General features: G+C 48.6%; 1 protein-coding gene across 2 annotated transcripts in view; it reads right to left on the bottom strand.

Annotated features, from left to right (window-relative positions):
- Nod1 (nucleotide binding oligomerization domain containing 1) overlaps positions 1-17,360 on the bottom strand; it is a 43,481-nt gene that overhangs the window by 15,587 nt on the left and 10,534 nt on the right. Inside the window, exons 2-4 of one of the 2 annotated variants that reach the window (XM_042695135.1) lie at positions 7,264-7,559; positions 5,383-5,557; positions 225-2,076 (exon numbers count right to left, since the gene is read on the bottom strand). In XM_042695135.1, the coding sequence (XP_042551069.1) occupies positions 225-2,076; positions 5,383-5,557; positions 7,264-7,461 (2,225 nt within the window). In that variant the 5' untranslated portion in view covers positions 7,462-7,559. The remainder of the gene's footprint in view (positions 1-224; positions 2,077-5,382; positions 5,558-7,263; positions 7,560-17,360) is intronic. The other variant, XM_042695136.1, reaches the window with a different exon arrangement.

Here is a 17,360-nt window from a genome sequence, read left to right as displayed (position 1 = left end):
CATGAGCGCTGGCACTGCTAGCTTTAGGACATCTTTCTCTAGGTGAGGAACAGAGAGGCAGTGGGGCTGATCTAGCACCACCTGACCTGCTTTGTTCCTTGCCCTCTGCCACCCTGAGATACAGACTAAGGCATTTTCAGACCAGAAGTCATCAGTCCTAGGGCGGGTGAGGGGCCCGGAATCCTGGCTTGCACCCCCCCCCCATCCCGTGGGCAGGTCCCCACCTGAGGACCGTGAGGTGGCTGAAGCAGGGCTGCAGCTCACGCACGCCAAAGTCGTTGAGGTTGTTGTTGTCCAGGTCTAGGGCCAGGCGAGTGGGCAGGTGGCGCAGGACGAAGGCCAGGGAGCTGCAGTCGGCCGGACAGGCGTTGCAGAAGGCCAGCTTGAGGTAGTCAGCGCGGATGCCGCGCGCCGCGCGCCACCCGACCTTGCGGCTCTGCGTCTCATAGAGGCATCGCAGCATCCAGAGGAACGCGGGCATGGCCTGCACCTGCCGGAAGCCGCCGGACTGGAGCCGTGGCAGCCCTTGCAGGTGGGCGCGCAGGCGGTTGAGTAGGTGGGTGCACAGGGCCCTGCGCTTCCTCCGTAAGGCAGCCGCGGGCACCAGGGTCTGCAGGAGCCTCTGCCTGGCCTTGGCCAGAAGCCCGCACAAGAAGAGATTGGTGAACTGGAGGTGGTCCTTGCCGGAGGAGGGCACGAGGCCGGCGGAGATGCAGTCGCGCAGGCACGGGGCCGGAAGGCAGGGGTGGCAGGCGCCTGCAGAGGCATCTGAGTCCCCATCTCCGTCCGCATCTCCATCCGCCGCCCCCGTCCCGGTTCCCAAGAACCGCAGCAGCTCCCGGGTTCCCACCCCATCGTCCACCACCAGGAAGAAGGCAGCGAAGAAGGCCTGGAGTGTTAGGTGCAGGAACTCGAAGACGCGGCGGCCCGGCTCGGGCCCGGGCGCGGGCAGGGCCCGAAGGAAGCCCAGTGGCAGGAGCTGCGCGCTGCCCTCCCGCAGCTCCGACACCCGCACCTCGTCGGGGCCAAAGACGAAGCGGCCGCGCTCGGTGCCGCGAAGCGCCACGCGGCCCAGCGCCCGCAGCGCGTGCCGCCCCGCGCGCAGGGTCTCGGCCGAGCAGCGCGCCGGGTGCTGCACCAGGCTGCGAGGTTGCGCCCGACGCAGGTGGACCTCGGCGACCCGCAGGTAGACGTCGGTCAGAGTCAGCACGCCGGAGTCCTCCCGGGTGTCGCAAAGGCTTGCGCAGCAGCGGAAGACGAGGCCGCAGAACAGCGGCACGGCGCAGAGGCCGCCCAGGCCGGGGTGGGCGTCCAGCTGCTGTAGCAGGCGCTCGCGCGCGGCGCGGTCCGGCACCACGCGGCGCGCGTAGTTGCGCAGCTGAAGCGGGCCGAAGCCGCGCAGCCGCACCTTGGCGCGCAAGAGGTTGCGCGGGAGCGCCGTGCCCGTGCGCGCCGTCAGCAGCTTGCGCGTGCCCGACAGCAGCCGGCCACTCAATAGCGCCGCCAGCAGCGCCATCGGCGGCGCGGGCTCCCAGGGGCTGCAGCTGTCGGGCGCGCGGCTCGGATCGAAGTCGGAGGGCAGCTCGTCCAGGCCGTCGAAGGCCAGCAGCGCCAAGCGCGGGAAGCGCAGCAGGAAGGCGAAGACCTCGTCGGCGCCGCACTCTGGGAAGCAGCAGTGGCGGAAGAGCAGGTCCTGCAGGCGCAGCGCAGCGCCCGCGCCCAGCCCGCCGAGCGCGCGGCAGCGGAAGAGGAAAAAGAAGCGGAGCTCGGCGCCCAGGCGCCCCGCTGCCCACAGCCCCTGCAGCCGCTGCAGCAGCGCCGACTTCCCCGCGCCCGCGTCGCCCAGCACCAGCACAGCCTCCCCCTGCCCGCCGAGGACGCCAGGATCGGGGTCCAGCAGCCAGGGTGGGCCACTCAGAGGGCCCAGACTCTCGTCATCGGGGCCCAGCAGCTCCAGGACCGGGTCCTCGTAGACCTCCTCCAGCGGCAGCTCGCGCTCGCTGCCCTGTGCGTAACTCGGCAGGAACCCGGAGTCGCAGTCCCCCAGGTGCCGCAGCTGCTGGGTGTACCTGCTCACTGGGGGGGGGGGGGGGGTGGGAGGTGGCCAGGGGGGAAGAATAGAAAGGGGGGGAGGAGTGGGAGGGAGACCCAAGGAGGAAGGCGGGGGGGGGGGGGGAACAGGGAAGGAAGACCGAAGAGGGGATAGGAGGGCGGAGAGGGGCGCATGGGAAAGGACGAGTAAGGGGCAAGGGGTAGGATAGAGACGTGGAGAAAGGGGGACGGGGGAGAGCAGCGACCAGAGGGAGGAGGGGGCAGAGAAGGAGAGAGACAAGAGAAAGTACATCACACAGAAGGTCCTAAGAAATAGAAGCCAAAGCACAAACCAACCAAACCCACTCCCTTGACCCTGCGGTCAAGTGCAGCCTCTTCAAACCTCAAAGAGCCCAGTGCTCCAGGGTCTGCGACTGGGAACTGGAGGTTCCTCCTCTGCCAATAGATGACCAGTGTTTAGAAAGCCTCTCTCCCAGGAAGTTTGTCATTGCCAAGTAAGCTGTATTCCACTTACAGCTTTATCGGAGAAAATTATGCCATAGTGTTTACTCATTACAAGTGTTATTTATATATTTAAAACACAGTCTCATTCTAGAAATCTCCACCACCCTCCCAAACATTTCTGGAGACTCTCTGCCTCCAGTGCTTGCCCTAACCCTGGAGATTAGACAACTACTGTTCTGCTTTCCTTCTCTACAAATTTGTCTTTTCTGGGTATTTTATATAAATGGTATCGATTCAAAATGTGTTTTGCATGTAGCTTTTTGTAGACTAAATTATACTTTAAAAGCTAGCAAATATCTGGGCATTGGTGGCTCACACCTTGTCATTCTAGTTACTCAGAAAGCTGAGATCTGAGAATTACAGTTCAAAGCTAGCCTGGGCAAGAAAGTCCATGGAACTCTTATCTCCAATTAACCACCGGTAACCAGAAGTGGTGCTATGGTTCAAAGTGGTAGAACACTAGCCTTGACAACAAAAACTCAGGGACAGTGCCCAAGCCCTGAGTTCAAGCCCCAAGACCAAAGAGTACTCTCTCGCTTTCCTGGAGTTAAAGAAAGTGCCTGTAAGAGCAAGATACTAGCTGATGCTGGACCACAGGTACAAACTCAGTCCTGACACTGCTGCTGGGCCTGGCTCTCCCTAAACAGATGCTTTGCTTGCTGGGTACATCCTTCACTTCTGTCTTTAAGCCAAACCAGGGTTCTTTAAAATTCAGAGAATGGGGCCTTGGTGCTGTTGCCAAAGGAAAGACAAACCCCTTCCCCCAGAGTAGACCCACTCATCACCCGTCCTGGGCAGCTACTATGCTGATCACTTTGTGCAAGGTCACATTTGTGGGAGTCCCTTTCTATACTGAGCAACCTGAGGGACAGGGATCCATCCTCTGTGCTCACCCTCTATCCCTAGCCTTCAGCACAGCACCTTAGTGGTGAGTACATCAAAGAGACCAATAAAGAATGGTTAACTAGTACTTTCATTGGTGCTCTGCAGATAAGGACTAGACCAGGGTAACAGAGAATACCAGACCTAGAATCAAACCTTGAAAGGTTATCTCCTGAAAAGATATTTATTATTAATTTATTTATGATACTAATAATTTAATCCAAGCTTCCTGTGTGCTAAGTAAGTGTTCTGTCAATGAGTTATATCCCTACCTCCCGGAAAGATCTCAAAAGGAAAAAAAAAAAAAATACATAGTCTGGGGGAAAGGGGAAGGGAGTACATGTCTCTAATCCCAGGTATGCGGGAATGTAGACAGGGATATAGCTGTCAGGGGAGCTGGAACAAAAAGGCAGAACCCATGGGCTGGGAAGGTGGCTCAGTGGTAGAGCGCTTGCCTTGCATGCCTGAGGCCCAGGGTTCGATTCCTCAGCACCACATAAGCAAAAAGGAAAAAAGCTGGAAGTGGCACTGTGGCCCAAGTGTAGAGTGCTAGCCTTGAGCTGAAGAGCTGAGGGACAGTGCCCAGGCCCAGAGTTGAGGCCCCACGACCTGACCCAAAAAAAAAAAAGAAGAAAAATAAAGCAAGAAGGGCTGGAGGTGAGGAATAAATGGTAGAACACCTATAAGACCATAAGTTCAAATCCCAGTACCACCACAAATACACATACACACACACACACACACACACACACGGCCTCAAATCTGTACAGCATTAGCTTATCTACATATGTCAGCAGTGTAGGAAGTGAGCAAAAAATCAGAATGGAGGCTCTTCCCACACTTCTCTAGGCCCTGTTGAAATCAGATGAGAGGGCTAAGCTATAGCTGATGGTAGAGTACATGTCTAGCATGCGGAAAACTCTGGTTAGAACTCCAGAGCCAAAGCTAATGAACAAACAAAATTGGAAACCATTCCTCTAAAATCAGGAACAAGACAAGGATCTCCACTCTCTTCACTCCTCTTCAATATAGTTCTAGAAATTCTAGCCAGAGCAATAAGGCAAGAAAAAGACATACAAAGAGTTCACATAGCAAAAGAAGTCAGTTATCCCTATTTGCAGATGACATGCTTTTGTATCTACAGGACCCAAAAGACTCCATTCCCAAGCTCAAAGAAACAAGATTTTCTTTTCTTCGTCAGTCATGGGGCTTGAACTATGGGTCTGGGTGCTGTCCCTGAGCTCTTCAGCTCAAGGCTAGTGCTTTACTACAGCGCCACTTCTGGTTTTCTAATGGTTAATTGGATAAGGGTCTCACGGACTTTCCGCCCCGCTAGGCTTTGAACCATGATTCTCAGATCTCAGTCTCCTGAGTAGCTAGGATTACAGGCATGAACCACTAGCGCTTAGTGAAAACAAAATTTTTTTCTTTGCTGTTGTTTTGTTTTCTTTTTGTCTTATTTGTTCACTTATCTGTCTTTGGAAGGGGAAGAGGGACACAGAAATGAAGGGATAAAGGGTGAACAAATGCAGCAGTGGTACTCACTGGACACTAGGCTGAAAATGAACTATACAACTTGTGGTTGGGGACAGGAGGGAAAAACTGGGAATGAATGAAGAAAGGGTGACGTTGTCCCAAGAGAATTGTACTCATTACTGACTTATAAAATAGTAACCCCTCTATACATCACCTTTATAATAATAAAAATACTCAAAAAATAGGAAGCCGCACGTGGTCATTTTGGTTGCAGTCATCTGAGTTGGACAGGTGATAGGAACCACAACTTCCTTTCTAAAATTGCAGCAATACTTGGGTTTGATTCCTGGGATGGAGCAGGCTGTGGTAGCCACTCTTTTATACCCGCTTGGACCTCAGTAGGAGGGCAGATCTGGATCCCTGCGCCTTGCTTGTATCCCTGCTCATTCCCCTTGAGCTGACTCATACCTGGGTCAGTGTTGACAATAGTTTTGCTCTGAATTAGCTGGGAAGGGGAGAAGCCGATCTCCAGCAGCCATGGCTGGAGGTCCACAAATGCATCTGTGAGTTGCTGGAGCACATAGAGGAAGAACTCAGACACCTCCTCGCCCTTGCTCTGTACCAGGTCCAGAAGGTTTCGAACCTGGTGGTGACAGGAACATAAGAACAATAGTAAGAGGGGCAACTACTCACCAGAAAGACTTACCCAGGGTGCTTCTTTCTACAGCCATGAGCCTAACCATGTACCCAGCTATGAGTTCTTATGTTGAAATCCTAGAATGTATGAAATGAACGTCTTCAGTGAGAGATAAAACCACATGGCTCTATGATGCTGGAGCTATGGCCCTAGTGTGCTTCTGTAAACTTAAAAAGGTAAATGAGACTCAGTACTGGAGCCATATTCAACCATGGAGTTCTGTCTGTTTTTCTCTCTCAACCTGGATGCATCATCCAGGACCATGTGTGCCTCTGGCAGGCAGGTACCACAGAGTGAGAGGGCAGCTGACACTCATCTATGTTCTTTCATCAGGAAGAATACTATTACGTCATTTCCAGGGAAATGGATAGACCTGGACAAAACGTTATGGTAAATAAGTCAGGCTCAGAGACACAAAGGGGACATGTTTTCTCTCACATGTGGAAGTTAGATCTAAGATATAAACATATCTGAAAGCACATAACAGGGCCACATGCATATATACACAACCAAACACTACAGAAGATACAGGCAGGGGAGTATTCCAATGGTTTAACTCCTTTCAACAATTACCTGACAGTTTAAAATGAACTATACAACTTGTGGGTGGAGACAGAAGGGAAAACTGAGAGAGAACAATGGAAGGAGTGACATTGTCCAAAAAGAAATGTACTCGGGCTGGGATGTAGCTCAGTGGCAAAGCGCTTGCCTAGTAAGTGCAACGTCCTGGGTTCGATCCCCAGTACCAAAAAAGAAAAGACAAAAAAAAAAAACAGTTAAAAAAAAACCCAAACAAAAAGAAATGTACTCATTACCTGACTCACATAACTGTAACATCTGTACATCACCTTTATAATAATTAAAAAAATGAATACCCTAAGTAAAAACATCTTTTGTCTGAGGAGGTTGGGACTTGACGGGTAAGTGGAGAGAGGAATGGTGGTCACAGTCAATAAACTCTGTGAAGGGGAGGCAGGTAACATGAAGGGTTGGCTGAGATAGAATGGGGGTGATGAAGTGGTGACACTGAGCAAGATGGGTATAAACTACATGCTGAACGAAACTCCTTTGTACAACTACTTAAAGGTAATAGTAGTAATGTTTTTGAAGTCTAGGAGAAAAACTGAAGAAAAAACAAAGCACTCCAGTGTTGTCACTGGGCTTCCTCAACAGCAGCATCCATGACCAACAGTTCCTGTCTGTCTCATGAAGAAAGACTTACAGATCTCCACTTCATCTTCTAGAAAGTTCCACTGAGCTTGTGTGGAATGTGGGAAATTCTTCGTTGTGGTTCCACCCAGAGGAGCTGTTGTTCCTAAACTAGACAGGAGGCCATCCTGAGCCTCACCCCACATGGCCCTGGGTGTGAAGCACTGAGTGAGTGGCTACTAGTGTGCTGTGCCCATTTGTGTCCTCCCTTGTTCATTTAAAGTGAACTTAAAAGTGGTGGCCTGGGATCTATACACCATGCAGTGGTGACAACCTGTTCTACCACATACAGAAGTGCTTGGCTGTGCAGAAAGCCAGTAACCAGGGCTTTTTCCTTCTATCACAATCCTACTACTGTGGAACTCTGCCCTGTACTAAACTCCCACATCCAGTCAGGAAAGGCTGCTTCTGGCCCCTGAGGTCTGTCTGTACCAGTCCCACACCTGTTCCTGCACCTTGCCAGGCTGAGTGGTGCAGGCACACACAATCTCCACGTCTTCAGCCAAGAGATAGCCATTCTCCAGCAGGTTGTCCAGCAGACACTGTGTGTTGTGGATGTGGGCGACCAGCAGCTCTCGATTGGTCTTCAGTAGTTTAATGTAGGAGTCAGAATGTGATGTGATAACATCCTGCTTTTCCATGGCTAAAGCATCGAGGAACTACTTTTTCCAAATTCATCTTTAGCCACTTGTATCCTCTAGGCAAAAGGATTTAGAGTCCTCCAGACCTCTGCTTCTCCCTGAAGAGAGAAATGATATCATCAACTAAGCAGAGTCAGGGAAGGGGTCCCCTCTCCATCACCATAGAATTTTCTGCCCAGACTGGCTTCAAACCATGATCCTCCAGATCCTAGACTCCTGAGTAGCTAGATTATGGGTGTGAGCCACCAGCACCTGGCCTATTATTATTCTTAAAAAAGCAAAAGTGTGGGCCAAACACCAGTGGCTCACGCCTGTAACCCAAACTACTCAAGGGGTTGAGATCTGAGGACTATGGTTCAAAGCCAGCCCTGGCAGGAAAGTCCATGAGGCTCTTATCTCCAATTAACCACCAAAGAGCCAGAAGTAGAACTGTGGTTCAAGTGATAGGATGCCAGCTTTGAGCACAAAAGCTCAGAGACAGCACCCAGGCCCTGAGTTCAACCCCCAAGACTGATACCCACACAAGTACAACACTAAAGTGAGCCTCAAATGTAAAATGACATGGAAATGGAGAGGGAGTATTCCTTACATCATATTGAGGCTGGACTGGATTACCGGTTTCTGTCACCCAGAATTGAGAGCAGAGGAACTGTTCTCAATTGGTGGGGTAGAAGAGAGAGACACCCAGCAGGAGGGCATCTGGAGTAGCCAGAGCTGAAGAACCAGAAGAGAGCAATGCCTCAGTCATAACTGCCCCTCCTGAGTTGAGCCATGGTCCACTCCATTCCTGCATTCTTCACACCTTCAGCAAAATGTGCTCTGCATAGGCACCTCAGGAAAAGGAGAAGCTATGGATACCCTGAAGTGAGCACAGAGGAGTACAGTGTGGCAACATCAGGACTCCATGAATAGGAAGCTTGAACTTCTTATCTGGGCAGAGCAGGGAGCTCAGCTATTTTATTAGAAAGTAACTTTGGTTCCTCTGAAGGATCCCAAAATTGCACTAATTTGTTTTCTTGTAACAACAAGTACAAGCTAAGATCATTTAGCTAACTTCTAGCATCCAAGTGTATAGAATGAGTCATCTGGAAAGAGAAAGACCCCAAATAAACCTCTGATCCTTTGTCTAGGCAGGAAAAAGCAAGCATTCTCAACAACCCATGAAACTTTCTTCAAAATATCATATTTTAGGGCATAAAGGAAGTCTTAGCAAATATAAGAAAACTTAAATCACTCTCAATGTTCTTTCAGGCCCTAATGGAGTAAAATTAGACCACAACATCAAAATAAACTACAGAAAATATTCATACATGTACGGACTGAACAATACATTGTTTACTGGCAAGTGGATCATTGAAGAAATAAGGGTAGAAATCCAAGTTCCTAGAATCTAATGACAGAGAACACAACCTACCAGAACCTTTATGAGACAGCAAAGGCAGTACTACAAGGAAAGTTTTAGCTATGTGGATTCTATTCCTAAAAGATAAACACATAGATAAGCTTTTTCACATTCTATCTATCTATCTATCTATCTGACGAGGGGAGTCAATCTGATTCAAGTATTTGTAGACATGTATGAAATAACCCAGTGAAACACCTTTGAACAATTAACATACACTTTTTTTTTTTTTTTTTTTTTTTGCTAGTTGTGGGGCCTGAACTCTGGGCCTGGGCACTGTCCCTCAGCTCTTCAGCTCAAGGCTAGCGCTCTACCACTTGAGCTACAGTGCCACTTCTGGCTTTTTCTGCTTATGTGGTGCTGATGAATCGAGCCCAGGGCCTCATGCATGCAAGGCAAGCACTCTACCATTGAGCCACCTTCCCAGCCCTTAACATACACTTTTGAAAAAGAAAAAGAAAAAAAAAAAAACAGGAATGTAAGACAGATCCTGTCCAGGTACTCATGGGAGAGGGAGGTAACCGAAGGGGGTGAATATGGCCAAAATGCTTTATGTGCATGTGTGAAAATGGACCAGTTTAGCTTGCTGAGATTGATTTGGGAAGGGAAAGGAAGATAAGAGAAAGATGAAGGGAATGAGTCCAATCAAGGTACACAGACAAATACAACAAATTGATGCTAATAAAAAGTGTAGGGGAAAATGTTTCTGTTTAGCTCCAAAAACAATCTATAGGCTCAGAGTATGGCTCAAGTAGTAAAGCATCTGCTTACTTGCCTTGAGATCAAACTTCATACCTCAAAAGAATTAATTTAAAAAGGAAAGTCTATAGACACCTGAACACTGTATCATTATTTCATGAGTCATGCCGATTAATATTTAAGTCCAGTGTTTCTCCCATTTTCTTCCAGCAAGTTGTTCTGACAATTTTTGCTCTTTCCTAATCCATTTTCTCAGCTTTGCCTATCAACTTGCTAAATCTCCACAGACATTCTCAGGTAGAAACTACATAGTAACTTTCCTTTCATGACCTGAACGAGTGATCAAGCAACAACACTGCATAAACAATCTTAGCCCCAGAGGGGTCTGAAGAGTTGGGAATGATGAAGCAATGTTACTAGAGGTGTGCTAGGCCATTCCATGGGGGCATAGCCCTTCCTGCAAGACCAGCACTGCGACCCACTGAGCTATGTGCTAATGAAATATTGTAAGCTTATTCACTATTTTGGGTTGACAGCCTTCACCCTGGGTCATCCATAAGCCAGGCCCAATCACAGTTGTCTATTCCCACCAGCCCCAGCTGCATCAGCAACGTAGTCCGGATGCCCAGTCCCGGCCACACACAGGTACTAGTGTATAATCACAAGATACCAGATATAGAATGTATTGTCTCTGCTGTAGCGTGCTTTCCCTGGCTACATGACAGCTGTAAGATATATTGACTTTGTCTGATATAGAATATTATCTCTGTGATAGCAAGTTTTCCCTGGCTGCAAGCCAGCTATAGAATGTCCTGCCATGGCTGTCTGATATCACCTGTCCAGCTGAAGATTTCCTGCCCCGGCCACTTCTCATGTCTTCAGACTCCGATACTATAATTTACCTTTACAGTTCTGAGAGAAGTTTGCTACTCTCTATCCCACAAGAGATGGCCTGTCAGCCTCTAGCTGACATTAAATGCTTCTTTCTTCTATGTGACTGTGTGTCCAAGAGGTTTTTCTGGGGGCCGGTGCTTACAAATATAGTGTATCAAAATTTGTAGGAAACAAGCCAGGCACCAGTGGTTCAAACCTGTAATCCCAGCTGCTCAGGAGATTGAGATCTGAAGATCACAGTGCAAAGCCAACCTGGGCAGGAAATTCTGTAAGACTTTTTTTTTTTGGGTGGGGGGGTCCAGTCATGGGGCCTGAACTCTGGTAAAGGTAAAACAGAAGGAAATTCAGATTGTGATTACTTTTGAGAGATTGCAGGTGATTTCTATCACTTTGGTTTTGAGAGACATATCCCAAATTATCTGCCAACAAGTGCACATGAGATGAGAGGTAAGCCTGCACTAAAGGGTAGTCTCTATCAGCCAAAGACCAAGGGAAGACATCTCAGGCTTGCTCAGCAGAGTCACAGCCCACAATGAGGTCACTGGGACACACAGAGAAGGGAGAACAATTGTAGAGGGAGACTGACTTCTGGCCTTGTGGTCCACTCCTGGGGAGGGCCCTAGAGAAACCACAGTCACAGTTTCTAAGGAGAGAGTTATCCAGGCCACTACCCCACTACACCCTGATAGGAGAGGTACATTTCCTCGTAAACGATGCCAAGACAAAAAAAAAGCACTTTATGAAGGCATTTTCTGGGGAGCCTTTCTGTTTTAATATTTCTTCCACTATGAGAGGAAAGTAAAAATCTCTGTAGGAAATTTGTGACATGAAAATGTATGCGAGAGCTTCAAAGATGATGCCCAATGAGAACATGGCCTAACCACCCTGCCCCCAGCAAGTCTAGACACCTTGCTCAGCAGCTGGAGCCAGCTGTCATCAGCCAGTGGTTCTTCACTCTCCCTGTGGCTTGTGGTCTGAGGAATGGGAGACCTCTCCTCCACCACAACACCCCCACACACAAGCCTACGTGATGCCACACCTTGTTGTTTCCTTCTAAAGAGAACTCCAGTGAGCAGTGTTCCCACCAGCGTGGGGGACCAGCAGGGCACAAGCGAGAAAAGCTAACACCTAGGAAGCATGAAGGTAGGGATTCACACTTGACTAATGCTTGCACACTGCAAGAGACAGGACAGCCTAAGGTGCAGGTACGGGGCCTCTGGAGCCCTCCCAGCTAAATTTACTCTTGTCTGGTCAGTGAGTTAGAAGCTAAATTTACTCTTGTCTGGTCAGTGAGTTAGAAGCTCCAGCTGCCTGGACCCAGCTAGGTGGGCTGTGAGCCAGAGCCTTTCAGTTTGCAGGGCGAGGGGTACAGAGGACCAGCTGTTTCTGAGATTCCCTCAAAGATCTCATTATCAGGAGCACCACTCACTGGCAAGCTTGTTGTATTCATTTCTCTTTTTGCTGATGCTAGGGTTAAGTGATTGACACTAATGTGTCCCAAGTGCAGACCAGGCCTGGAGACCCCTGAAATGTTAAAACACTTCATCCGTGCGTCTTCTTCATCCTCACAACCAGCCCAAGCACTAGAGGTCATTGCTAGCAGGAGGAGGCTGAGGCATAATAATATTCAAGCAGCTTCCTGTCCTCAAAGAGTGTACCTGGGGAAAGCCAGAAACTCCAAGTGCAGTGAGAGATAGACAGAGCCGAGAAAGCCAGAGGTATCCTCAAGCCCCTGGGTTCAGATACCATGCTCAGACAGGCTGTCCTGTGGGGGCCCTGCAAGTGGAGGAGGAAGAAAAGAAGGAAGGGGAGGACAGGTGGGGAGATACAGTTGGTGCCCTTCTCTCTTAGGATGTCTAATTTGCTTGGCTTGGCACCTTTTTTCTTCTGTGTATCCTTATGATAACTCCATGAACAAATGAATAACCTCAGTGTGTCCTTGTTCCTCACAGCCTGGAAAACACCAGCACACACAGCCCAGTTAGCAATACAAAACCACCAAGCAATGGCCCATGCCAGAGGTCCCCACATGGAGTATGAGCAGACCACGCCCTCCCAGGGTGGACAGGCAGAATTTAGCCCCATCTGTTGGGGCTAGATTGAGAAGGGAAATCTTGGGGAAGTCATCTCCACCTCCCCTCCAGTCTTAATTCTTTTCATAGACACCAATGGCTGGATAACGTTCATTCTTTTCAGATTCCATGTATTTCCAAACAAGTGGCCTCGCTTTCTGTAAATCAGTGTTGCAATACCAGCAGATAAGATTGCCAACCACTCTGAGACTTTTGGAAAACATCCTTGAGCGATGTAGCAGAGTTGCCTCATTTTATTCTAAACAGTGAGTTCTATTCAGCTAGTCCATGCTGCAAATCTGTCTGCTGTGGAGACTTGCTGTTATAGGGGAAACAAATACAAAGGCAAAGGCCAGGCCAGCTTTGGGATCCAGCTCACCATCCACATTTGACCCATCCTTTTCTTTTTTTTTTTTTTTTTTTGTCGGTCGTGGGGCTTGAACTCTGGGCCTGGGCGTTGTCCCTCAGCTCTTCAACTCAAGGCGAGCGCTCTACCACTTGAGCTACAGCGCCACTTCCTGACCCATCCTTTTCTTGGGATGTGAGCCCAGGGGCCCTGGAAGCTATGAGAAGAGGCCACAGTTTCACATCATAGAAAAGACTGGCACGGACAATGGGACTTTGCTGACCAGGTGATTATTTTTATGGCCTTTCCCACCCTTCCTTGATCAACACAGTGGTAGAAGTATGCTGATAATTAAATGACTCAAGTCCTTCCGAAGACCCAGAGTGCCTTCCCACCTCTTTCTTTAACTGGAAACAGAGGAAGAGTGACTCAGTGGGCCTGGAACAGCAGCATTCATCAGAATGCTCCCATCTTCTTCTTCAGGAACCATGCAAAACAGAGGCTGATCCACCAGTGAGCACCACAAGTAATCACAATGAGCAGAGCCTCTTGAGTGAGAGCAAGAAATGAGCCATGACCAAGACTTAATGAATTATCTGTCACTGTGGCACAGCATTACCCAACAATTTGATTGAAACAACCATTTTAGACAAGAAAAGCACTCAGTATGTGAGGAAGCTGAGGCCCAGAAGGTAAGAGAACTTTCTAGAGATGCCAGGCAAGCAGGACCACTGCAGACATCTTGCCAGGGTGCTCTGTTCAGCCCTGTCCTTTACTCTCCAGCTCCAGTTCCTAGAGTAGACACTGCTGTGGCAAAGTGCATCTCATAATCACCCTGTTTAAGAAACTCTTTTTGGCTAGTCCTGGGGCTTGAACTCAGGGCCTGGGCACTGTCCCTGAGCTTCTTTTGCTCAAGGCTAGCACTCTACCACTTGAGCCACAATGCCATTTCCAGCTTTTTCTGTTTATGTGGTACTGAGGAATCGAACCCAGGGCTTCATGCATGCTAGGCAAGCACTCTACCACTAAGCCACATTCCCAGACCAAAAAACTCTTTCAACTCAAAGATTCCATTGGCCTTGAAAGAAAATGGCACCAATTAAACTATATACTGGTTTTCTAAAACCATACACACTTGGATGAGCCAAGACTAAGTCCTTGTCAATGATTGACAAGTTCCTCCTGGTTTGGTGAAATAGCAAAGTCAACATGGTGAGTTTGTAACAGATTTATTGTATAAAATAGAAACTCATAGCCTGGTTTAAAACAAGGAATTGAAAGTAAAAAAAATCTCTCCACAAAATGTAGAACACCACATGTGGGAATGTAAATAAGAAGTCCTTCCTGCATAATTAATGTATGCAAGCTAATAATAATGATAATAAATAAAGAAATAATTTGGAGCAAAAGTTAACAAAGTGGACTTCAAAGAAAAAAAATTCTTTTTGTCAGACATGAGGTTTGAACTTTGGGCCTGGGCGCTGTCCCTCAGCTCTTCAGCTCAAAGCTAGTGCTCTACCACTTGAGCCACAGTGCCACTTCTAGTTTTCTGGTGGTTTATTGGATATTAGAAGCTCATGGACTGGGCTGGGAAGGTGGCTCTGTGGTAGAGTGCTTGCCTTGCATGCCTGAGGCCCTGGGTTCGATTCCTCAGCACCACATAAGCAAAAAGAAAAAAGCCGGAAGTGGCGCTGTGGCTCAAGTGGTAGAGCGCTAGCCTTGAGCTGAAGAGCTGAGGGACAGCGCCCAGGCCCAGAGTTCAGGCCCCATGACCGGACCCAAAAAAAAAAAAAAAAAAAAAGAAGCTCATGGACTTTCCTGCTGGGGCTGGCTTTGAACCGTAATCCTCAGATCTCAGCCTCCTGAGTAGGTAGGATTATAGGCATGAGCCCCCAGTGTCCAGCCCATGGAGATTTTTTTAAAGCCAGTCCTGAGGCTTGAACTCTGGACCTAGGCCCTGTCCCTGAGCTCCTTTGGCTGAAAGTTAGCACTCTACTACATGAACCACAGCATCACTTCCAACTTTCTCTGTAAGTCTATAAGAGTCTATGAGACTCTTATCTCTCCTGCCCAGGCTTTGAACTGTGATCCTCAGATCTCAGCCTCCTAAGTAGCTAGGCTCCTAAGTAGCACTGGGCTCCAAGGAGAGTCTTAAATCCTTGAAACTCAAGCAATTCCACTTTGAAGCAATGCTCCATGACTACAATATGTTTTATCAACCTTGTATTTCCCCTTCTTTCCATGTAACACACATGTCTAAACACTGTGAGACATTCTCAGCTCCACTACCCTCTAGGCTGTGTATGCATGTGTATATAGGTATATGTGTGTGCACATGCATGTGTGTACATATAAAAGCAGCTCAAGTGATACAGCAAACTAGCAAACTCAGGCCATGAACTCAAACCTAGTATCACCAAAAGCAAGTAATACCCCACCCCAAAACCCCCTACACCAACACCATATCAGCAAACTCTAACAAGCAAATAACATCTGCAGCCAGAACTTATCAAGGCAATACAAGCTCCCAAAGCATTCTGCCACCACAGTCCTAGACAAAAAGGAATAAATGGTGGGAATTTACTTCTGAATTGAAATAAGTTAAAACCATTATTCCCTGGCTACTTCAGGTGCCTACCCACCTCAAAGCTAATATTATCCAGAGGGCAAATAACAAAACATTCCGGCTCCACCAACTTGGCCATAACCCCCAGCACGTTTGAATGCATATATCCATGAATGCCAAAGAACAAGCCTGGATTCTTAAGAAAATATTTGTGTCCTGAATAGGATTTATTTTGAACTTGGTGCATAGTTTCCTCCTCAGAGAAGTTTTATAAGTGATGAGAATAATTCTATATCTGTATGGTGAACTGTGTGGACACTCGGAAGTGAGGGCTTCACCCTTTCTCAGCAGGGAGTGGGGGGGGGGGAGGAAGGGGTTAACTCATCCCTACAGGGGTCCAGCAGGGAACTGGACTAAGCCAGAGTCTGTTCACATACTACTGCCCAAGCTGTACAGGATCACCCACCTCCCTCCGTATCCTTCTTGTTATTTCAAGATGGGCTACTTTCTCTGCTGCGTCCATGTTTTGTTTTAGGTTTTTCTTTGTGTCACTCCTGGGATTTGAACTCAGGACTCAGCACTTTACCGCTTAGGCCACAGCTCCACTTCCAATTTAGTGGTTAACTGGAAATAAGAGTTTCATGGATTTTCCTGCCCAGTCTGGCTTCAAACTATGACCCTCAGATCTCAGCCTCCAGAGTTGCTAAGATTACAGGCATGAGCCACTGACACCCAGATTTTATTTTATTTTTTCTTGTGATCAATTTATTCAGGCAGTAAGCTGGCAAACAAGCCAGGTAGTTCATCTCCCCAGCAGCCCTTCAGCACGGAAAAGAAACCAAGGTCATGCTGGACCTTTGAAGCAACACTGTCACTCATATACTTTAAGTGTATGAGTCAGCCCCTATCCATCTCTCTCTTCTCTCTCTCCCTTTTCTTTCCTTTTCTCTCTTTCCTTGCCCTCTTCTCTCAGGAGAAAACACCATATAATTTGAACCTCAGACATATAGACACTGCCACCCTGCCCACAAAGAAAGGAATGCAGACAGAGCCCACGTAAGCACTCAGGGTGGGTCTGAAATGATGCACAGATGTCCTTTCTCAGTGCTGGCTTTCCAAGAAGCCAGGCAGCAGCCCCTGTTCCCAAGCCAAGAGCCCCTTCCTCTGGCCAGAATGTCCCATCCAGAGCGTACTGAGGACCAGCACCACCACTCTGCTGGCGCTGGGGCTTTCTGACTGGAATGGATGCTGTCCTCCACTCAGGCCCCTCAGCAGAACAGACAAGTCTGGCTACAATGAGAACCTAGGCTTCCTGGCAAGGAGACAATTGCTTTTGTTTACTTCTGTCTGGAGAGGGCCCTTAGCCTTTAGTCTCCTCACCTCCCAGAGGGGCCTCACACCATCAGAAAAGAGGAAGGGCAGAATCCCTCCCCAAACCCTTCACTGTCCACTGGAATTCCCATGGCACTTTAGCCTTACCACTCTCTTCCTTCCTTCCTTCCTTCCTTCCTTCCTTCTTCCCTTCCTTCCTTCCTACCTTTCTCCCTCCCTCCCTCCCTCCCTCCCTCCCTCCCTCCCTCCCTCCCTTCCTTCCTTCTTTTCTTCTTTTCTTTTTCTCTTTCTTCGTTGGCTGTGGGGCTTGAACTCTGGTCGTGGGCACTGTCCCTTAGCTCTTCAGCTCAAGGATAGTGCTCCACCACTTGAACCACAGTGCCACTTCTAGTTTTCTCATAGACTTTCCTGCCTGGGATGGCTTTCAACTGCAATCCTCAGATCTCAGCCTCCTGAGTAGCTAGGATTACAGGCGTGAGCCACTGCACCTAGCTACCACTATCTTTCTAAATTGATTATCCTCTTTCATGAAAACTAACAATGAACCATATTCTAAAGCTGAGGTATGAAGCAGACATAAGGAACCTC

The sequence above is a fragment of the Dipodomys spectabilis genome, unplaced genomic scaffold, assembly GCF_019054845.1.
Source record: "Dipodomys spectabilis isolate Male_0828 unplaced genomic scaffold, ASM1905484v1 ptg000178l, whole genome shotgun sequence".
Classification (NCBI taxonomy): Eukaryota; Metazoa; Chordata; class Mammalia; order Rodentia; family Heteromyidae; genus Dipodomys; species Dipodomys spectabilis.
This window is presented reverse-complemented; position numbering and strand designations above follow the sequence as displayed.